Genomic DNA, 23,558 nt, shown 5'->3' with positions numbered 1-23,558 from the left:
TATGTAAAATTGAAACGACGATAAGATACGATTAGGATACGATTATGGTGGATTAGAATATGAAGATTATGAACGATAGAAAACATAATCGATCCTATTTTCATGTTTTTGAATATATAATTATATGTATAGAATTTCAGAATTCTTAGTACTGAGTGAAGAAAAGATATTTAGGTTTATATATAATATTAGGTTTATTTGTGTTTAAATCAAATGTAATTATGAATAATATAATGTAATCACACATACATACGTATATTAATTTAAACGGTGAATGTATTATTCTTCGTATAGTTTAGGAAATCGATTATCGAAATGAGATAAATCACAAATTCTTTGTTGAACAATCATCGGTTTTTAAAATATATAGATAAAACATTAAAAAATGATTATAAATACGATTACATTTCAAAAACTTACATTCTCTTCGTGTAACAACTTGAAAAAGGTATTATAACATATATATCAGCGTTGATACCGAAATGCTTAAAAAACAATTTTAAAATTATTATTTTATTTGTTTTCTAGAAGAATTTTTTATATTCTAATTTTCATTAGTCCAGTTATTGGATACGATTTACAAGAGAACAAAGCGTTGTTACTTTTAAATGCATGGGAAAGTCGAATTAACCGATAATCGGTAAAATATGCATACAAGAGTCTCGTGGTAAATATAACAACAACAAATTGTTCATTCATTGTGTACATACAATCATTATTCTACTAACTATACTAGTATTTTATAACTATATTCGATGACATATTACTAGAAATTATTGATTTTACAAGGTCACAAAAAGAAGATATTTTACCGAGTATGATAATAATATCGTAATTTAATGAATAATTTAGTATATATATATATATATCAATAAGATAGTTATATATTTTTATAAATGCATACTAATTATTAAAAAATATTGATTAATTATATCATGAATTTATGAAAGTACTATAAGAAACGTAGAAAACATATTTCTATGTGACTTTATTTTTCTTAAAGTAAAACCGTAAAAAGTACTTTTTAAAATAAAACAAAGTTCTGATTGCTGCATTATATCAATGTTAAGAGAGATAAATTTCAAATAAACTTAACGAAATAAAATGAGACTGTTAATAGAATCTTTTTTTATTTGTTTTTTGGATCACTTTTTAAGGCCCCGGAGTTCTTCATTATCACCACAGAATATATGTAATATTATAATCATATATGTATCTTGAATTTGGTGTTATATTTAAAATCTACTCAGACTGAGAGATCATAATGAAATTTCTGTTTAATTAAACGATTTTCCTCAAAAGGCAAATAAAATAATCAAAAACCAAAATTGTTTCTTCTTATTATTCTATACCTATGCTTGAATTCATAAAACAAAAGGGATCCTTAAACAAATTTTTTTCATTGTCTTTAATTTTGTAACAATGTAGAATATCATTTGAGTAATAATGCAGCTGATAATTTTTGTTATCCCGTTTTTTTCTAGATGTAAACTTTCCACCATTTTTTATCAATAAAATGCTTCAAAGACAACAAAACAAGCTACAGAATTATTGTTTTAAACAATAATGATCATTTATAAGCAAACAATTTCGTATAAACGTATGAATAAATCCTAATTTTTATATACGATCTTAATTGCACATTCATAATAACAGATTACATGTAATCAATATTGCTAATTAAAAATACTCATATGTTACATTGAAGGGAATACAGCAAAATTCGCAAGAAACTGAAGTGTCCCAGTTTATAGTAATTGCTCATCTTATCCTATTCTTTTTATTTTTGTCACTTTTCTTTATATTTTTTTATTTTTTTCTGTTTTTAATAATTTTTTTAATATATTGCTATCTTATTCTATTACACATACTTTCGGAAATCTTACAGCAACATTGTTCTGTCTGAAATTAATCGGCAGTAGAGTATATTTAGTTTACAATGAATATATGTTCATCATTCGGTAATTACAATTATTAGAAATAATATGACTCCTCTGTAGCGTTATTATAAATCACCTATGGCAAGGAGTGGCTCAAGTTTTTTCAATATACTTATATATATATATAATAGTAATATATATATATATATAAGTTAAAACTACATATATATGTATATATATAGTTTTCTTCTTTTCTTTTTATTAAAATTATTTTATTAAAATTATCAAATAATTAAAACAAGAGTTTTATAAACAAATACATTAATAAGAAAGACACGCAGTTAATAGAATGAATTAATAAATGTAATAAATAAAATTTAACGACACCAGTGACTCCTTAAACAATGTATCAATGGGTCCAATTAAAAAATATGAAAATGTAAATTTATATTTCTGATCAATTACACTTCTTGTTGTGTCAAATCACGATATACGATCGTCAAAAGTTGGTGTCTCTATGAATTCATTACTAAACTTCGCTTCCTAGTATACATATATTATTGCAAGTAATCACTCGACTTTATTAATATCCTAAGATTTAAAGGATTATATCCATCTACACTTTGAAATTTGCAATAATAGCAATAACAATAGTAATACTGGTAAATTATATGGCGCGGTAAGCAATTTTTTCATCCCGCTTACGTATCTATTACATGTATGTATATATAATATCTGTTTATATATATATAAATATATATCTATGTATAATACATACATATATATGTATATATATTTGTGTGTATGTATATATATACTATATATATATTTCTTCCTACCTAATACATATACTACAATTTATTATCCGAAATCTACAACTTGATTATAATTTTTTTTCTGCGATACCAAGAGATTCAGTACGCACGCAGCATTCACTTGCACGATATTTTTTCTTTTTACAATTAATATTGTATTAAACTTTTGGTGAATTTCGATTATATTTGTAGATAATAATTATAACTATGCATGCTTAGAATAATTATTTATTTGGAATTTTTTCGGTTTTTTCCAAGTAAGTGTGCACATAAAAATTCCTAAACTTTTTTTTGTTATATATCATTTTATTTTTAGTGTTTTTGCAAGAAACCGAACTCCTTGCAAAGATATACCACTTATCATTTTATCGTTCTTACGTACTTTTCATTACATACATAGTACGAGTCTAAGAGAGAGAGAGAGAGAGAGAGAGAGAGAGACAGAGACAGAGATTTTACTCAAATTCAGTAACGTTTAGAAACAATCAACTGAACTAATCTTATTACTTAACATTATAAAATATATAATTGTAATATATTCCAAGATATATCAGCACGTATCATAGTCTTAATAATAATAGTTAATATAACAACGGTTCAATATTCACTGAAGAGCATAGGACACATAACACGTTTAATAAATAAAATGTGTATATTATTTTAATAGTAAAGGAGTGTATGCGTTTGAAAATAATAAGTAAAATTATCGACATTGTATCGCAGAAATTGAATTATAAGTTTAGTAAACGAACTTATAGTGTAATCATATATTCATAAATGAAATTCTGTAATTACAGCAGATTTAAAATCTAAAAAAAATTGTTGAAAAACAACAAAACATTATGAAATTACGTCTTGTATTTTAACATTTACCTATAAGTTCGCTGTCATAAAAGTTTCTCTAAACTAAAAATCATAAATTTATTTTGTGACCATTATATAAAGTTATTTCGGTAAAAAATAAAAAGTTTCAAACGTAAGTTAATTATACGTTAACAGGTACTTAAACTGCGACGTAATAATAATAATTAATAACATTAGCGATGTACCGTTATGGAGAAATTTTCATTAGTCCACACTATGAACGGCAAGTTATTTGCGGTTTTTTAAAATGCTCCCAGACTTTTGCGACAGATCACAATGATTATAATATCACGCATAAAAATAATTCTAAAATCAATAAAAGTCATTGTGGATAAAACAAATTCAACTAAAAAAGAGAGGTACAAAATAGATAGTGCTGCAAGTATATAGAAATTCAAGACCCTGTCCGTATTCCTTTATAAGCAAGACAAGAGAATCTAAGCGAAAGCTTTAATTCGAAATCAGATGCCTCCAAGGGGGTGGATCGGGGGGTGGAGGCAAAGGGACTGGTTACGGTCGGCAATGACCTCTTTTTCTACCACCTTCGTTGCCATCCTCCTCTTCGCCACCCCTTCTTACTTCAGTGTATCGTTCACCCTTCACACTTACGATCTTATTATCTAAGTAACGTACTAATTTTTTTGGTTCTGTTTTCGGTGCGACTGGACGATGTTCACGTGAGTCGTCGTCTCTATCAACATAACTATACCGTGCAATGATACGTGATTTCAATTCCTCGTCGTTCACTCTGGCCTTGTTACGACCGTTTGGCTGTAGAAGATAATTACGCTATTTTATATCGTTTAACTCATAATTGATTCATTACTATGAAAATGTACGTACATCTGTATATACATGTATAAATTTAATAACATTTTAAATTAATAGTACAAGTTTCAAACATCATACAAAAAATAAATTATATAATATATGTCGGAGATGAAAGGAAAGCCGAAGCCCTTCTTTGGAAATTTTGGGAACATCCTCTAGTACCTTAGCCTAGATTTTATTATAGTTGTAATTGCTTAAGATTTGTAATAAGCGAGATTGGGTTCGAGGTGACAATCGGTCGCTGAACGTAGCCACGGTCACGGGATGGATGTTTTATCTAACGGAGGTCTGGAGTGGTTGTATGTGTTTTCCGAGAAATGTGGTTGTGGCGGCATGCGGCCTCGAGAGCGGGCCGAGCCACGTGTGATGTTGCCTCGGAGATGCCGATGCAATGGGACATACATTGTATTAGTAATCAAAACTCCAGGCAGAAACTGCCTAGCAACGGCGTTTGGAACTTTCTCGATGCTTCCAACGAGTGTGCCTAGCAACGGCGTTTGGAACCTTCTCGATGCTTCCAAACGGGTATAGAAAACAAAATGCAATCGTACAGGGAGAAAAATCTCCACGAGGCTGGCATTCTTGCGATTGCCTTGGAGAGTGATACATCGAGCATTTTCGACGATCGCATTTGCGTCTAAGTTAGTTTCGCTTAGTAAGGAGTTATCCCGGTGACCGTGGATTCGTTTGAACTCAAACATTGCTAATAGTATTATTTAATTCAATTATTCGTAGATCGTATTATTCATTAGGCTTAGTGTTTGTTAGACTTATTATTAGTTGTACTTATTATTTGTTAAGCTTAGTGATAGACCTGTATATACGTGTAAATAAAATCACGGCTTTGTGAAACGATGGCTAGTCCACATGAAGAGTCGTCGCGCGCCCAAAATTCGAATCGTGATCCGACATATATTTTATAAAAAGTGCATACATGTAAAAATAGATACTTACTGTTAGAAAAGTAAGATTACTAACAATACTTTGCCCTGCTTCTTGTCTATGAAGTGCAAGTTGTGCTGCCTTTGCTATATCACCACCAGCAACTGCCAAGCAATGTCTGGCTTCTGCTGGACTTGCAGCTGGGAACATTTCTTGTAAAAGTGCTACTTGATGCCAAGATGATTCCTGATAAATAAGACATTCGTGGTTTAAAATAACTAATAGTTACTTCAAAAACAAAGTAGAAGGAACTTACTTCTGAAAAATATTCTCCACTAGAATCACTTCCAGCATCACTAGTTTCTGAGAGATGATGAACTCTCATTCTCTGTGTACCAGGAGGTAACAGAGCTGTTAAACTAATATGACTCAAGGGATCTTGAGGTTGGCAATTTTCATTCCCTTTGCTTTCTTGCCGTAGTTTACTTTCAACATCTAATAACCACTTGGACACTGCTTCTTTTTCAATAGTAGAAAACTCAGGAAGACAAGCAGAAACCATTTCACATAATCCATCAACGTCCAAGTCTTCCTCAAGTGCACTTTCTTCTACCATGCTCACCACATAACTCAGGACAATGTCATCTATTAAGCTGGAAGAGATATCTTTATAAAATACAAAAACACATTAAATGCAGTTATTATATAAGTTCCACATATACATTTGCTGAATTATAAATAAGTTCCATCACTTTTTCTTTCTTGTTTTTACCTTAATTGGGCAGTTGGTACCTCTTTTCTCACAAAACTAAATAAGGACTTTTTGACCAACTCTTCCTTTTCATCCATTGTACGATTCATCCTAAAAAATTAATAATAATTAATTCAAATAAAAGTCATCTATCACTGAAAGATTTCTATATATTTAATTTGATATTTATAAACTCTAAACTATGTTTCAGTTAAATTTATATTCTTTAAAGTAATCAGTTTATTAACAAAAATTAATATTATACAACCTTATTAGAACAATATTTATATTCAATAATATTTCTAAAACAATTTAACAAGTGTCTTTACAAAAAGTCAATGATAACATATAATGTTATTGTTAGAAAAAATTATATTAAGGCATAAAAGCTTTATTACGAAACATTTACACTGGAAAAGCACTTTAAAAATATATAAGTCTAACTCTTTTACCAGTTTACATAGGAAATAATTATAACAAACTATTAAATATTAATTCACAAATTCTACATTTGCAACATGAACTTTATAAACCAAATTGACTTTATTACACAGTACATTAACCGCGTCAAATTCATGCTTAACGTTAAATTTAATTCGCATAGAAATTTCATTTGAGAAATTTCGTTTTCGAAAGCTACTGGTCGTCCAGCTACTGTTAACTTTCCAGTTAGGTTAAGAGAAATAAGGCAAAACCAATTACAGGTAATCCAAAACAGGATTGTATTCAAGAACTGACTTTTCTCGAATGTCTTTATCTCGTGCAAGAAATGAGAATAAAATCATTTTTCGTGGTGCATGAGAAAACAGAAAATGAATAAGTATCGCGAAGAAAAATGAGAAAGGGAGGAGAACAAATTGACAGAAAGGTAGTAGCAGCGCCGGTCACATCCAGCTTTTAGCATTTCCGTTCATCTGCGATGAACGAACAATTTCGTAAGATAACATTGATATATTTCATCATGAAAATAGGCGCGAGTACGAACCTGATCTTATTCACTTGCTCCAAGTGCCCGGATCGTACTTAAGGTTGAAAACTGATAAAAATTTCGTATACAAACAATGTTGCTCGATTTGACAGTCCGGTGGGACGGGTAGAGATAACGTGGCGCCATCACAGTCCGCGACCCACTTCGGGATCAAATCAGCAATCTCAGTGTTGTAATTTTAATATTAAAACAACTCAAAATAGAAACAATTATTCTATAAAATGAAATAATTTTCCACGTGAAATATCGTTTACAATGAATGAAAAAAGTAAATATCTCAAATTATATAGGATTAGCATAAATACAGAAATTCGATTTACATCGGAGCCCTAATATCGACACTGTAACCCCCGAAACTTATTTGTTGCATGAATATTAATCTGTACCTGGTGTATGTATAATAGAATTGTCTTTAGAAATAAATAAGATGAGATGGATTATTTAGTAGATTCAATTATTCAAATGAAATTTATTTTATGAATCATTGATAACTTACAGTTCCAATACTGTTTGAATAAAACAAAAACTTGGAAATTGTGCTTTTTATTAATTGGGAGTATTGAATTTGAATGCTTGAAATTATATAATAACGTCTGTGCGATTAATTATGTTTATATTTTGAAACTCGACAATATTTTTAGCAATAAAATGAGAACAAGGAATTTTTCTATCTATTCAAAGAATGTAACATATTAATATATATATAAAGATGTTAAACATAGAAGGAACTTGTATAGAATTACAGTTCCATTAATATGTAGTCACGATACATAATAATTTTTCGAATTTTCCCAAATAATCGATAAAATGTTTTTCTTTTTTCAATTTTATTTATAATTCTTTATTTTAAAGAAAAGTAATTTGTCATAGAAAAATAGTAACACTAGTAAATTTTTTAGAATAAAACATACTTAACGCATATTATTTCGCTATGTACTATTATAGCAGTTTATTTATAACACATAATTTCACATGTTATACAATGTACATATACTTTTCAATCATACATGGATCTTTACAACAAACGTAATTTTGCCGCTAGCTTCGATTTAATATATACCATATACGTAGAATGTTATTTTTACATAACGCTTAATATACACGTATAATGCTAAAAAGATAATTCTTTTTTCGAAGTAAAATTTACGCAATGATCTTTAGGAACCTACGAGAAAAGGTAGAAATGTAATAAAAAGTATGATATATCGAGTTATCACTTTATTAATTTTGCAATTTTATTTAATAATAATGAATTTTTACGATTAACGCATGAATGTATTTGATTTTCATTAATGTATTAGTAAATTCAGACATCTTATTCCATACAATGCCTACGTACATATTTAAAAGGATATTATCAAAATAAACAGATTTCATACAACATAAATAACAAAAAATATTAACCCGTTGTACTGTTTATCATATTATACTGCAAACGACCATGAAAATTAACAGGTACAACTTTCTTTTCAAGAAGCTATATCCTTTTTATGCTGTTAGCATATTTGTGATTAAAATAGGAATAGGTAATCTCCGAATTTTCATTAATGATTCAAAGTGATTTTCATTAGATTCAAATATCATTCGAATTTAAAATAATCGATCAATTTCTACTTGACTAATGAAATCGATCTACGATTTAAAGAAGTATAATATAAAAGTTTTTGTTCAACAAATAAATTAAAATTGTTTGACAACGTAGAAGTCATATATCGTATTCGAATCTCTAAAAACTATGCAAGAAAAGTAGTTATAGGTACTCTTGTAAATATATGTAATTAATTAATAATATTCACTTAAATATCTCTCTCATACTTTCTGGCATAGTTGTTTGTATAGAAATATCAGTTTCGAACAGTGAACTTGAAGAAAATACTCGAAAGGTATACGTAGCCGCTACGATTCATACGGTAAGTGATAAAAATAGTTTTACTTTTTATCGTTTACGTTCTATTTACAATGTCGATGAAATATTTGTCATATTACTCTGAGAACAAACGGTAAAATCTCGATATATGTATAACTTCATGTTGCGTTCCGTCTGATTAAACACAAATAAAGTTAAAATTGCATATATTGCATAATGATTTAATGCGACGATAGATTTCATAAAACACTATCACAAAAATAATATATAGATATATGTATATATACATTATTCTCTCTTGTATTAATTTCGAAGAAAAGAGGAAACCATTGAAATCAATACTTGATTAACAAAATAAAAGTCTCGTGGCAATACTGGATAATTCCAAGAATTTGTTAAAAATCCGAAACGACGATCTTACTCCATTTCCGTCAAACAAACCAAATACTGAATTCAGAACATCTCACTAAACCGGCTTCTTTTCTTTTGAACATTCGACTCCGTCTCCTTCACCGATCTCGAGTTCAACAGAACTATAATCCTCCCTAGATTCTTCTTCTTTGCAATCTTTGTTCGAGGCTGTATCTGTTTCTTCGACTATGTCTTGTTCTTGTTCTAAAAAGTCCGTAGGTACAAATTCCATTTGATCCTCGCTATCGTTTATATCGGGTGGGTCGGGTATCTCGCAGAAATGAATTTCTCTTTCGCCATCGGTAGCCTCGTTGCCACCTGGATCATCTTCCTCGTGTAAACTCATGAGTTTGTCAAAATTCGACGGAGTTGAACTGTCCTCGTTATTTTCGGGGAACATTTCCGTAGGACTGAGAGGGATATCTAGGGGTTCCAACTTAACCGTAGTAATCTGTGACGGTGTAACAGGTCGTTGTAAGCGTATCTTTGTAAAGGGTTTTGGCTCGATTGGTTCCGAGTGTTGTCGTTTTTGCGCGCGTTTAGGACTAGAAGGCGTAGAAACTCCAGAAGTGGAAGGTTTCTCTTTGGTCTCTGAAGCGCCTCGAGGAACTTGTTGAGATACTACCGGTTTCGATTGCGGAATAAGTAAAGGTGGCTTTGGATTCTGTCAAAAAAAAATATGCTTTGTAAAGACTTGTATCAACGGAATCTTAGATCCATTAAACAATAAAAAAACATCGTTCACCCGTGAAGAAGGATTTGGACCGGCTAATCCTTTTACTTGTAAAGCCTCAGCTGCGTTCAACAATTGTGGCAGTTTATCGTGGGCGACGTTTACTTCTCCGCGGTACATGAATTTGACTAGTGCTTCTACCTCCCAAAATTTAAGATCCTTCATTAAAATGATTGGATGCTGACATGGGTTTTCGCGTAATAGATCAGCGAGATAATCACTGCATGCTGACAGTATCATTTTATGACATTTCAACGAGCGGCCTTCGCAGGCCAGGGTGACATCGACGAACTGTTCAGAATCCAGTAAAGATGGGAAACTGTTCTGCATGTTGCTGTGATAACTGTTCCATCTTAAACAAACCTAAAAAACAAAGATATTAAATATTTAAGTTATTGCTATAGAAACTGATACGTAATAATGTCACTACCTCTGTAGGCTGTTGGTGTACGATATTATGAGGCACTCCCTGATTTATCTGTCGGGGTGGCATTTTAATGGTCGTAGGTGCAACCTGCTTTACTTTTAAGGGTATTGTTTTTAACACAAGAGTCTTTGGTTGTCGTTGCTGCTGTTGCTGTTGTTGCTCTGATATAGGTGCTGGTGCAATATTTCTAATATGAGATCTTACCAAGGACTGCGCTGCTATTCTTATAGTCTTGCCTGTTGAATTGGTCTGAGGTGATTGTAGTACTGTGAAAAACAACTATTATTACTTTCAGTTCATGAATATAGCTACAACAGCTTATGAAGATACAAATAGTTCATGTCCATTCATGTTCATTAAAATGATTCTCCAGAAAATATCAACAAGATACATTAAAAATGCATATATTCCCCAGATTGTTCATTACCCAAGTAATAAAAAGTCCTCTGATTACAGAGATCCCAATATTATTCATATAATAAATATAAACCATATTTCAAATCTTATCTTACATAAACTCATACACACTATAGCAATAACCATTAACAGCTTTGATACAATTATCAAATTACATACTATCACTCTCTTAGTATGGAAGTACTAGCAAATGATCGAATCATTCAGAAACCACTCTGATCAACTTCATATATGAAAAAGTAGAGAAAAGTGAGTATTACAAGCATTATTTCCCTGAATTCATCTTGGAATTTAGGATTATTTACATCATCTTACTGCAATGTAATTGGCTCAGTCAACAATGCACTACTGATTCTGAATACTTGTACTGTTAGATGCTTATAACTTGTTCCTTATTGTGAGTGAATTACTGGTCATACTGATGAATTACCGAGATGAATAGAGCTGGAATTAATAGTGGGACCAAATTATGGTATTAAGTATATAAGTATTATGTGCATTCTCATAAATGTATAAACATCCACAATATAATCATCAGTTCGGCTTCTGAAAGGTTCGACCAACAACTATTACCGTGATAGCGAGTGCCAATGAGTCTGCCACCGTGATGTACCCTGAGATGTCGATGAAGGTTCGTTGTACCACACTGTCGTGGATTTGCCCCGCCTCTAACCACCACTGCCCCACAGATTCGACACAGTGCACGTAGAGGATCGTTAGCACACAGATCAAAATGTGCCCAAACCGCGCTTGGGTTCGTCATAGAACGTAGACTACGTGCATGAGACCGAACACGATGTGCTGCACCTGCATGCCTATTGCTGGACGACGAGGGCGATAGAGACGGCATCTCGACTGCCTCCAGGTAGGAATCCTCCTCGTCCTCGGGTTCCTGCTTCATGGCGACGTCCTCAAGCCGAATGCCCTCCACGATATCCGCGTTGGAAGACGTGATGACCTTCGCGTGGCAATTTCGGTCACGTTGACGCTCCTGCAGGAGACGGCGGGTAGTCAGCTTCACGGTGTCCTTGCAGGCCACCAGTACAAGCCGACCCACCGTCGTAGCCGTCGTGCTCGTATTTGACTCGCTGTTTTGTCGATCGCCAATTCCACGCTGATCGTATTTTCGTTCCAATGGCGTGTTTTCTCTGTGGGACGAAAACGCGATACAGTACTGCCGCGTTAACCCACTAAGAGCCAACGTTGCGTTAATGCAACATTTATGCAATTTTTATTTCAATCAATTTATATTATTAAATTTTGGTTTTTAACATTGTGGATATGAAGAAAGAATTTCAAGGGTTTGCTTGGTAATTTTTTCAGCGCTATTTTGTCCACATGTATTCTACGAGTTTATGAAATTTAAAGAAACTGAGATATTTGTAAAGTTATGATAAGTGATAAATCATGGTTCGATACTTAAACAGGTATTGCGGCTATGAAAAAAGAATTCCGTGAAATCCATGGTACTAAAATACCAAGAAGGAAACTTGTTTTATTAACGAATTTTAAATCTCTCTTCTTAGTTTGGATAATGAAAAAATGCTAGGTAAAACATTTTTTGACTAAAGAGGACAGGGTAATGCTCCACTAACTGACCACGAGTCGGAACCTTATTTCTAAGAGATACGTTTCTTCTCCATTAAATGCGAATAAAATAGAATACCTGACACATTCGTTTATTTTACATAAGTACGTAACACTAGGAGCTCAATGAAATTATAATAGTTTCGCGAAGTGATGGAGATAGCGACGGTCAGTTCATGTAGCAAAATGGTGATTAATTAATGCAGAACTACTAACATGGATATATATGTAAAATGAATAAATGTGTCAGATACTCATCTTTCACTCCCACTTAACCCATTAAGGACCAAGCTATGAAATATAGCGTAAAAAAGTAAATAATATACAACACTAAAAAATGCACAAATTTGAAAATCTGGAAATCCGAACATTTGAAGATCTAAAAAGTCTGAGAAGTTGAAAGGTTGTTGAAAATAACAACTTTAAAATAGTATGTCGTATTAACGCAATATTGACTCTTAATAGGTTAATGGAGACGATATTTGGGATTTCCTAGATCTACCTCTCTGAATAATTGGCCAAATAAGGTTCCCATCTCTGGCTAGTTAGAGAAGTATAGCTGTACTCTACACTCTACACAAGACATAAGACAACATAAAGAAACGACATTTTCCCGCGTTAATTCACAAATCGACTACTCGTAACAACATCTTGGCATCGGCGTCCTAATCATACTTTTTCTTTTACTTCATAGACGAGCGAGAAGTTGAAAAATAAAAAAGGAAAGATGTATGGCATTATATTGTAGATTAATTTAAATTAAATTATGTCAATACCATGAATATGTAATTCGGTTAATCACTACTATGCTCCTGTTACTACTCATCTGTTATATTACACTCATAAATACAATTCATATGAAAACAAAAAGAAAGATATTCAGTCCACTTCTTTACTGAAAAAGTAAAAATTCGCACATTCATGATTTTGACACAAAGAAAATGATGTGATGGTGAATAGTGAGTATATCTCGGTTGTAAGTGAATCTATGATGATGTTCGTTGATTTACCACGTTTGGTTAGTCGAGAATTATCATATCATGTAACCTATTTCAAACATCGAGTAGAATGAGAAATTAGATCGTAGGATCATTATCCAATAAACAGATGATGTTGAATTCTGATTTCTGACTGTGCAGAATAATTTTTTAAGAGAATAAGAATAAATAGATGAAAAAAATATTTTCCTTTATTAAACTCTATTCAAAATAATGTATTTTTTATATCATGTTAAAAAACCTTATAAATAATAAAATACTCCTGATCTACCAATATAAATACCATAATTAAATTTGAAAGTATTAACAAGTATAAGTAAATACATTTCACAATCCTAAATACTAATACAATAACAATAACACACAAGGTGTTATATTCATAAAAAGAATAAATATTGAAATACTATAATATATGATATAAATTTTTCGGTATAGTGAGATACTGTAAAAAAAGCGCTAACGATAATCATACTGAGTAGATAAAGTATACATGTATATAGTGCGTTCACGCACTATCTTTCTCGTCTCTGAATGCCTCTCTATTACTCCCACTCCTTTTAGCACACCGTATCATCACTCAGTAGACGACACACGGATAATACGTATTAACGATTTATCCGATGAGAACGTGCGATAGTATACCACACGTATATTACGCAGGCCAAATCGATATTGCATTGCAACGTGTTAGTTGACACAAACTATCAAAAAAAGGAAGAAAAAAGAAAGAAGAGAGAAAAAGCTTAGTTCGTACGTATGATCGAAAACGATCTAAAAACATCTACGGAAGTTCTACTCCATCTGCGAAGTTCCTTTCTTTCTTCTCTTCTTCTCTCTCTTTCCTACTTCAATATCTTCCCCTCCCTCTCCCCACCATCAAACCACGTTTCCCGTCTCATATGCTACGTTCCCTCGATCCTTCTCTCTTCTTTATTTTCCCTGTCTCTCTCTCTCTCTCTTTCTCTTCCTCTCTCGCTCCTTCTACCTTTTTCGCATTATCTTACTCGCTCTTTTGTTCTTACTCAGTTCTCCCTCTCCTTCTTGCCTCCCCGAAGAACTCTCTTGAGCGACTGGCTATAAAATGGCAACCGTTGCGACCAAGCACGATATCGAGTAGCACACGCCGCTGCTACGTCGTTACGTTTACTCTACCTCTCTGTGCTTTTTTTTCCTCTCTCTCTCTCTCTGTTTTCGTCCCTCTTTTTTTCTCTGTTGTTCGTTACGGTGTCACTTAGACTGAATCCAGTTCGTTGGTCGATTCGCGGCTACGAACCGGTTCGATTTTCGGTATTGTGCGCCGCGTCAGAGAACCGTTGTACCGACAACGACCACGCGACAATTTATCGACCCTCGTACGATATTCCCAGGAGTGATATTCTAAACTACACAAATGAATTGCTCGATTTCTCGTCCAAAATTCTCCCCTCTCACTCCCTCTCTCACTCTCTCTCTCTCTCTCTCTCTCTCTCTCTCGATATTTCTCTGCTCGATCAGATTCTTACCAAAGATCAACACTGGTTTCCTATCGCGTTATTCTCGGCGTGTCTAATCTCGCTGGCCCGTGTAAACGTCTGACGATTAAACCGGTATTGGGATACGATCGTCCGTGAACGACGACACAAGGAAATAATCGCCCAAAAATTTGCTTCTCTCTTTCTCGTTTCTTCTCTTTCGTGGTATACGTCGAAGACGTACAAATATATATGTGTATATATATATATATATATCTACTCGTCGCGAATAGGAAAAATTGTCGAATGTTAGAGAGTTGTGGCTCGTGTAGGGACGCGTTTGTATTTCTACTCGATCGACCAAGAATCGCTACTAAAATCCGTGCGAGTTTTTTTCACGACGCGTCTGGACGAGTAAGGCTCGCTACGAGAGCGGAACGATTTTCCCCGAAGCCGAACCCGGGAGTGACTAAAATCGAAATCGGTGGACGAACAGGGGCGCGTCAGGGCGCGCATGTGCGACGGCGCCGCCGGTCGTCGACGCATATTATCCGTACCGTGTTTCGTGTTGCTATCGTGTGCGCGTTCCCGGGTCTCTCTTCGCTAAGGAATTACTAACCGACCTGATCACGTTCGACTCACTCGAGCCTCGTCCGAGCGAATTCTCATCGATCGGGAGCCGCTTACCACAGCTCCCTTTTTCTCGCGCGCATCTTCAAGATGCCCGCCATCTTGGACACACTGTACACGCAAATTGAAATGCGTCTCTTGCCCATTGGGTCGCGTTCTTTACGCGGTAATTAACCCTCCGAGTACGGACTTTGAAATAGAGCTAGAGAGATATTGATAGTCACAATCTTCGATAATTATCGATTACTTTCGATAGTTTAAATTCCACGAATTTTTCTAACCAATGAAATCTATGATAGAATTGGTAGTTAAGAATTACAATCTGTCATCTGATAGTTAGATTTTGATTGACTTCTATTTTGAATATTATGAATGAATATATGCTAATAAATATACAACAAAAATATCGAAATTATCGATAATGACAAAACAACATCGATTGTTTTAAATAGCGAGGGTTATCGATAATAATCGATATGTCGTCGATATTTCGCCGTCTTCACCATGAGATCTACCACTCGAGCGAAAAATGGGAAATTATAAATAAATGATACTGTAAGAAAAGCAGATAAATATTCCTCTGTGTTTTGTTCTTATTTAGTTTTACTGTATCTGTTGTATAAAACTGTTATATTATGTATAAAGCGAATATTGCAAATATAAACGAAAATAAAGTTAAATACAAACAGAAATTTTTCTCCTCTTATTTGTTAACTCGTCATTTTACGACTAACATAAATAGTTTCTGAAACTTCATGCGTTATTACTTTAGATTCGGCAGATCTCCAATGATTTGGCTATAGAAATGCAAGGATTGAGAACATATTCACACTGATGGTTTTCAAGCGATTACTTTACCGCTACTGTGTTTCACTTTAAATTGTGAGCGGTTTTATTTGTCTAATTAATTATTTGCACAATGATAAAATGTTTATTAAAAAGAAAACGAATTACTCTATAAATTAGTGTAATATGATATTTATCACACAATATATTCTCCTATAGTATTTATTAGTAACTTCATAGTTAAACAAAAATAAAGTTAACGATCCAAACGATTGCAGAAATAATGAAATAATTACAATTTTCACAAACATTTCGAATTTTATGTTATATAAAAGACCGCCTGTATGTGTGAGTAAGTGTACGTAAGTATATATAAAATAACTGTTGGCTATCAATCGCGCGATAATACTCTCGCCTGATTTTAGACGAACGATCGCTAACAATAATCTGTTTTTGAATATGTAGGATACTGCGGATTTATAAGCAGCGATTACGCTGGGCATTAACATTAACTCAACAGAATGAATTCATGTATTTTCTACGTAATTATTAGTCCTGACTGATTGAAAGATTCAATTCATTATAGTCGTAATGCTAGTCTAAAATTATAGATCTAAAATTATATATTGTATAAATTCCCAAACACTGAAATTTATGTATTCTTAGTCGTTTTAATTAAAATTAATATTTATACGATGATTTATATGCTAGATAATTGAACACGACCACATATATTCAGTCTTTTTTTTATAGTAGAATCATTTGTACATCTCATTGTAAATGTAAATAAGAGTTACAGTGTTTAATTCGTTATAACTTTCCAATTCATTCATAGTAATCTTAAATCGGTAGCTAGAAATATGAATCTCTGTTTTTAATTGTATCTAATCACTCTACTGATTTTTCTATTCCCTATTAATCTTCTGGAGAATCATTTAATGACTTTCATTAATGTCTTAATTTAAAACACAATAATTTATTAAATCACATATCAAAAAGAATTATCCACTCTACACAATACTATATAACATATAACAAACCATTTCCAATATTGGATTTCCAAGATTGGATTCTGATTATTAATAAATTATTAACAATTATAAAAGTCTTCAAAACACTTACTTTTCCTGGCTGTAGCTCGCGTCTTCGGTCTCCTACCTTTCTGTTCTAGTACATTATTCTCCTTGTGAAGCACTCGTTGTGGTACGTTCATAGACTTGACAGTATTTCCTTCTACGTCTACGAAACACACAAAGTTTAAACGTGATATTGTGCATTATGAAAATATCCCCTCAGATTTATTTTTGAAAATTCAGGCAGGAATCGATAAACGAGCTAAATTATAATCAATGGAAAAGTTGGTGAACCTACTTGTTGACACGCTAGGTTTGCCAAGAGCCAAGTATCGTTTCCTGGCAATCTGAGCGGCCGCGAAGTCTGGCTTATGATTGTGCTCCATACGCACCCTTGGCTTCGTCCAACTCGTGGTAGTGATAAGACTGCCTCTACAATGCATAGTTCTGCGAACACATCTCCATCGGATATTGTACGGTTGCTTCTTGTGCAATGTATACATGTAACCGTGGTGAATTAATTTTGGCCCGCCTTTATTCGATAGTACAACCTGCAGAGTTCGGAATCTTTAATTAGACGTTTCATGTTCTATAGTCATATGAAAGTACTATTAAATATAAAATTAAATATACTTAGATCTACTTAATTAATATGTGATTGTTACGATAAATACAGTCGTGTTCAAATACCTTTTGCAGTCATTGTATATGTTATTATATGTATATTACTACGAAACAGTTATGTAAATATCCAGTTACATTTGATTTTTTGATTCGCATAATAGTGAAATAATAATTGTATTTTATACAAACAATTCTAATTATTTAAAAAACTTGATAATTAAGTGATTCCTAAATTCTTTTATTTTATACTTCGGCTACGTTCGGATCATCATCGCTAGAATTCCCAGCAAGAACGGACGATGTGGAAGCTTCTTCCTTGATCTGCGTTTTGTTTACGTTGGACGCACTTTTCACGCGTTGTGGCATCCTGCTCATTCTTTTTTTATTTTCCCCGGTGCTAAGTACTGTAAACTCTCAACGGCCTATTTTTCGTGACACTGACCTGAAAAGATAATTAGCATTACTAAAAAGAAATATTATTATATCTATATATATATATAAGTAATCTAATTTCAATAAAGTGTTGTATTTGAAACTATATTTTGAGTACATATACTATTTTTCTTTTTAATATCAAACTTACACCTCATTAGTAATATTTATATATTATAAAAAGACAATTATTAATACATTAAAAAGTTCTATTGAATGATAAACAAAACTTATTAAATTATCAAATTAATTTACTACTAATTCACATTTTATTTGAATGAAAGGTTTATTAAAAATCCTGTTTATGACATATATACGTATATTAAAAAAATTTCAGTGAGCGATCAAACTAACTTTCATTTCATTTGATTCGCATAAAATATTAAATTTATCAAAAATTATGTTCTATCATGTACAGAATAAAGATAGCGACGCGTGCCAAGCTTCACTCCCAAATTCAGACGCGATTCTTCGATCTGAGGCTTTTGCACGACCGTCGATCTCGAGCGATATACCGGCAAAACGATTTGCGCAATTGCATCTGTTAGCTCGGCTTCTATTACTGTGAAATCGCCTAAACGTCTCCATACCTATGCACGCGCCAAAAATAGTACGGAACAGAGAAATGAACAGAGAGTCTATAGAACCTCGGAAATCGTGCGTGCTAGAAATTTCAGTCTGCCTCGTGTTCGTCCGCGGGCTGACCATTCTTTTTTCAACCTCTGCCTTCCTTATTTCGTCTATTTTACACTTCCCTTTCGGTTACATTGTTTCGTTTGTCCAGATCTAAAATTGCATTCACGGCGAAGTGTGTGGAGAAATCGTTCGTCTCGAAATTAATTGGAACAAAAATAATTGTAACAAATAAAAAGATTGGAAATTGATTGTAAAAAATCAGAATTTTCGTATTGTTCATTTTATTATTGATTATTGAAAAATTAAAATTATTTGGAATATCTGGACCCGTAATAAATTAAATAAATTATTGAAAGAGCTTATCTTTATAATAAATGGCGAGTTCCATTCGAAAGAAGATAAATGTACACATTGCTTAGATTGCGTTTCTATCTTATATCACTGCGAATATTTAATTTGTCCATACTGTCTCTTTTTTATCGGATATGTTTGCACATTTATTGCTTTTTTGCGATTTTCTAATATTATTTTTGTCAACCTTTTTATGTAACTATTTTACTTCTCATTATTCCGTATTACTTCATGGAAAGCGTGGAAAAATACAAGATAAAAGTTGGTTCGAAGTACTCGTCACTTCATTGTACCAATATCAATATTGATGTCTATACATGTCACTGTTCGAAAATTTTATTTAGTTTGTTATGCAAAGTGTGCAAATTTGAGACGTGTAAATTTATAATAAAAAACACATTAGTAATCAATGTAAAAAAATCCGTGCGTCATTGAATGTATCTCTGCTGAAATTTTTACTTTTCGTTTCCACCATTTTCGAACTAACGCTACCGGTAAACACGAAAGTAAGAAAATTCCGTAGAAGTGAAGATCTAAACTCCTTTTTCTCATTTTTCAGAAATATAATTTCAAAGGAGTATAATATATAATAATATAATAAATAAGTTATAAGAAAGAAAATATATTGACAATAGAAACTTAAACAAAATTATAAATTAAAAACAGCCGTGGCACAGCCTTTCTCAACATCAACGAACGCACGGTTGAAGAATTAAGATAAAATTTTTATTTACTCAGTCATCGAAAAGAGCAACATTTTCTACATGAGTGAGAAGTATCAAAGTAGCAATAATACTCACGTGTTGTCGATGCGTAATTCTATCACAAAATTCGTAGGAACGTTCAAAGTACAGTTATATATATGTACATTATACATACATAAATTGAGAAAGTAACGAGTACAGAGAAAAAGAAGGAACGGTAAGAACTCTATCGTTTATTCTATGAATCTAATCGCGATTCTGGATCTGAATCGAGATGAATCGATATTTAGGTAACGAGCGTGATCACTTTTGCCGGACAGGCTGCCTTATAGCCGTTTTCGCGGAAACTACTGAATGGTCAACAAAAATGGCGAAACGCTAGTGATTGGATTTTGCGCAATAAACGCCACACTCTGGAGCAAGGAATATGGCACCGGACAAGCGCAATCAATGAACGGCACTATGGCACCCGTCTGTGGTTTATTCACGCGCCATCGTTTCACACTTTTACCATTTACGCACGGATGGCGCTTTCCACGAGATCGTTACTAAATTATCTCAGTTTTTGTCTGTCTTACGATGTTACGTGTTACGCCACGATTAGCGATTAAGATCGAAGAGCAATAAGCGGTAAGCGGTAAGCGACAATCTTTTATCGCTGGTTGCTCAGCTGCTATATATGGTCTATTCCATATATGTAGATCTATAGGTTTGATTTAATTTTTGTGGCTCAATCGTCATTTATTTTGTCACCCTGTCGCTTATCGCTCACTGTTTGCCGCTTACCACACTTTTGTATAACGGTCTTTGGTTTATTAACTAGTGTCGATGGGCGTCAATCTATGAAAAGATTGACAATAGCCATACGTTCATGTCTTTGTTAAGACGACTATTCATTCATGTTGATTGTAGATATATATATATCTATACAGTATAGCATGTTTCAAGGCGACACAGGATAACTTTTAATTTTTCGTCTGTCTTCTGACATTATATAGCCTTATTAAGCGGCATCGATGGAGTGAACATCGATCTATGGAAAAAACTGACAGTAGCGACGCTCTCGTATTTCTGCTAAAACAACTGTAGATACATGTATATACCAATGTATACATATATATATATATAGTATCTCAAAATATGTGGAGAATATTTGTAGGGTCAGTTCTAGATATTGAGATAATGAAAAAAATTTCATTGCAAAAATTAAATTGTGGGAATTCTCGTTTGAGCTTTTTTGCAAGTTGCAAACAATTTTATTTCACTCTAGAAATATACTCGTATGGTAACTTTTCTTGTTATCTTATGCTTCATGTTTCTTACTCTGACAATAAGATTCACGAGCTGAAATAAATAGCATAGGATCTGGATAGGATTCTGATTGTTAAATTAGAATGAGAAACATGAACGGCGAGTAAAATAAGTATATATAACGGCGAGTTAAAAGTATAATTGTTAAGCCACAAGGACTATTTTTTAAATTATGAGAAGGATGGAAAACATATTTAATTTAAAAATCAAATAATTTGGAAACATAAGATTAATTGACGGCAAATGTGCTGAATTTTGTGAATTTGCTGAAAACGTGACTTATTATATTTAAAAATATACAATAAAATTTCAGTAACTAAAAACGAGGATTGTTTTAGCCTTTGAATAATGAAAGACACAACATAGGTTAAAGTGCAAAATAACTTAATTAAAAACGAACGCAGCTATACACGCTAAGCAATTGGCAGCATTTGGAACAATTATTTGTCTATATTATTAAAGCGAATCTTCAAAATTACTTACTTTACATAAGGATTTCAAAGTCAATTTGCTGGAAAAGAAAATCTCATATAAAGTAATTCTATTCTACTTTTTCGACTTATTTTTTATGTAGAATCATTCACTTCCTATAATTGTATCATAATTATTAATGTATACAGAACATCCTATATATATATATACATATATGTGTATATTGTGAATTCATCATGATTATCGATTCTGTAGTAACATAAAAATATTTGTTTTTCATGGAAGAGTTGTAATGTAATGGTCGTGGAAATCAATACACATGATAAGACATTTTGGATTGGTAAAATTGGGAACATCCGTATCATCGTAGATAAAAGCCTGTAACTATCCGCAATGATCACTTGTATAGCACAGATTGTATATCTTGTATATCAAGATTCATTGTGTTCTGAATCTATAATAATCTTTAAAAAAGCTAAAAAAAAATGCTTTTTATTTATCCTATACATAATAAAATCTCCCAAATATTTAATTGCATGTGCTCTTAATATGTTGTATTGCATGTTTAAAAAGTACAATATATAGTGCTGTAAAATATTGAACAAAATTTATGTTGGAAATGAAGTATGAAATATTATAAAACAAAGCTCTTTTTTTGGTAAATTTTATTTGCTACATTTCAACACTCCAAACGTATCATACCATCTTTCTTTTTTTTTCAAGTATGCTCATTTTTTGTTTTTTCTTCTCAACACTATTTTGATACGCGAAATTCGATCCTTCACGTTTTACTACATTCTTTATAGCATTTAAGTACTATACGATCGTGTTGTGTTGTTCTTACACCATCTACCCGTAGCAATTCGTCCTTTTCTACTTTGACTTGACCGATTCCAACGCGTATATTTCTATCTGATTCTACTTTTATGTTTATCCCTTCTCTTATTTTATTTAGAATCTTCGTTCGCATATTTTTATCGTATATTTATATTTTCTTTTAATGTAAAGATTTGTTAATTTAAAAAACCAATGCAAAAGAAATATCATGTGCTAGATTATATAACAATCAATTTTTGTAATAAAAATAAGAGACGAAGAGTGTTTCGTTTTTTTTTTTTCATTAATGTTTTCGTGCTTCAATATTTTACATTAACAACGTAAATTTGAAAAATGAAAAATAATAAAAAGCTTCGAAATATAATTTGTAATTCTATAAATGTTATAACTTTATGAATTATTCAATACACCAGCGAGACTGTTTCTTTGAATTATTTTTATTAACCGTTTCAAAGGGTATGTTAAAAGATTCGTTTGTAATGGTTCATTGTTTTTAATGTAATTTATAGAAGTACAATATTAATTAAATCGATTATATTAAATATTGTTTCCTTATATGCACTATGTAACCGAATAACAATATAGACAAGACTAGCAGGCGGTGACCTTCGGTAGCATTACTCCTTCACATAGTTTTTCTTTCTTCCTCGTCCTTTAGTCATTTTTTCAACGCTGTATTCGATCGACTTTCTTTTCACAAAGGTTTACTCATTCCTCTTCTCTTCTCTTCCTCGTTTGATGATACTTTCCTCGTTTTCTCTCTCTTCCTAGCATATGTAGTATGTAATCTTTCATTGTTTCTTGGCAGCATTTTTGAACGATGGATAATAAATATCGCAA

The 23,558-nt window shown here is 32.3% G+C and overlaps 2 protein-coding genes across 5 annotated transcripts; both read right to left on the bottom strand.

Moving 5' to 3' along the window:
• Window positions 1-169: 169 nt before the first annotated feature.
• Window positions 170-7,142, bottom strand: LOC117156948 (CUE domain-containing protein 2-A). Of its 2 annotated transcripts, none has more exons than XM_033334501.2 (5): window positions 7,009-7,142; window positions 6,045-6,134; window positions 5,589-5,925; window positions 5,345-5,518; window positions 170-4,330 (listed from the first exon to the last, which is right to left on the bottom strand). In XM_033334501.2, the coding sequence occupies exons 2-5, from the start codon at window positions 6,131-6,133 to the stop codon at window positions 4,070-4,072; spliced, it is 861 nt and encodes a 286-aa protein (XP_033190392.1). In that variant the 5' UTR covers window position 6,134; window positions 7,009-7,142; the 3' UTR covers window positions 170-4,069. The 2 variants fall into 2 exon arrangements, with proteins under 2 accessions (XP_033190392.1, XP_033190391.1); XM_033334500.2 differs by lacking the exon at window positions 7,009-7,142 and adding an exon at window positions 6,726-6,878.
• Window positions 7,143-8,214: 1,072 nt separating this feature from the next.
• Window positions 8,215-20,367, bottom strand: LOC117156946 (uncharacterized). 3 transcript variants are annotated; one of them, XM_033334497.2, is made up of 7 exons: window positions 20,235-20,367; window positions 18,265-18,457; window positions 17,690-17,942; window positions 17,441-17,557; window positions 10,453-10,715; window positions 10,035-10,385; window positions 8,215-9,953 (listed from the first exon to the last, which is right to left on the bottom strand). In XM_033334497.2, the coding sequence occupies exons 2-7, from the start codon at window positions 18,388-18,390 to the stop codon at window positions 9,345-9,347; spliced, it is 1,719 nt and encodes a 572-aa protein (XP_033190388.1). In that variant the 5' UTR covers window positions 18,391-18,457; window positions 20,235-20,367; the 3' UTR covers window positions 8,215-9,344. The 3 variants fall into 3 exon arrangements, with proteins under 3 accessions (XP_033190388.1, XP_076478242.1, XP_033190390.1); XM_076622127.1 differs by lacking the exons at window positions 17,441-17,557; window positions 17,690-17,942; window positions 18,265-18,457; window positions 20,235-20,367 and adding exons at window positions 11,440-12,014; window positions 14,954-15,433; XM_033334499.2 differs by lacking the exons at window positions 17,441-17,557; window positions 17,690-17,942; window positions 18,265-18,457; window positions 20,235-20,367 and adding exons at window positions 11,440-12,014; window positions 14,474-14,926.
• Window positions 20,368-23,558: the final 3,191 nt, after the last annotated feature.

This window comes from Bombus vancouverensis, chromosome 10 (genome assembly GCF_051014615.1).
Source record: "Bombus vancouverensis nearcticus chromosome 10, iyBomVanc1_principal, whole genome shotgun sequence".
In the NCBI taxonomy this organism is placed as follows: Eukaryota; Metazoa; Arthropoda; class Insecta; order Hymenoptera; family Apidae; genus Bombus; species Bombus vancouverensis.
The sequence above is the reverse complement of the archived record's forward strand: the minus strand, read 5'-3'. Positions and strand labels throughout refer to the sequence as shown.

What these genes read in the sequence shown, in the direction of transcription:
- LOC117156948 (XM_033334500.2), bottom strand. Translation starts at nt 6,808, where the DNA reads ATGATTTTATTCTCATTTCTTGCACGAGATAAAGACATTCGAGAAAAG. An exon ending in GTGGAGAATATTTTTCAGAA is followed by an intron (nt 5,519 to 5,588) that starts GTAAGTTCCTTC and finishes CTTATTTATCAG; the next exon opens with GAATCATCTTGGCATCAAGT. An exon ending in GTAATCTTACTTTTCTAACA is followed by an intron (nt 4,331 to 5,344) that starts GTAAGTATCTAT and finishes TATCTTCTACAG; the next exon opens with CCAAACGGTCGTAACAAGGC.
- LOC117156946 (XM_033334497.2), bottom strand. Translation starts at nt 18,390, where the DNA reads ATGAGCAGGATGCCACAACGCGTGAAAAGTGCGTCCAACGTAAACAAA. An exon ending in ATGATCCGAACGTAGCCGAA is followed by an intron (nt 17,943 to 18,264) that starts GTATAAAATAAA and finishes CGAACTCTGCAG; the next exon opens with GTTGTACTATCGAATAAAGG. An exon ending in GTCCAAATCCTTCTTCACGG is followed by an intron (nt 9,954 to 10,034) that starts GTGAACGATGTT and finishes TTTTTTTGACAG; the next exon opens with AATCCAAAGCCACCTTTACT.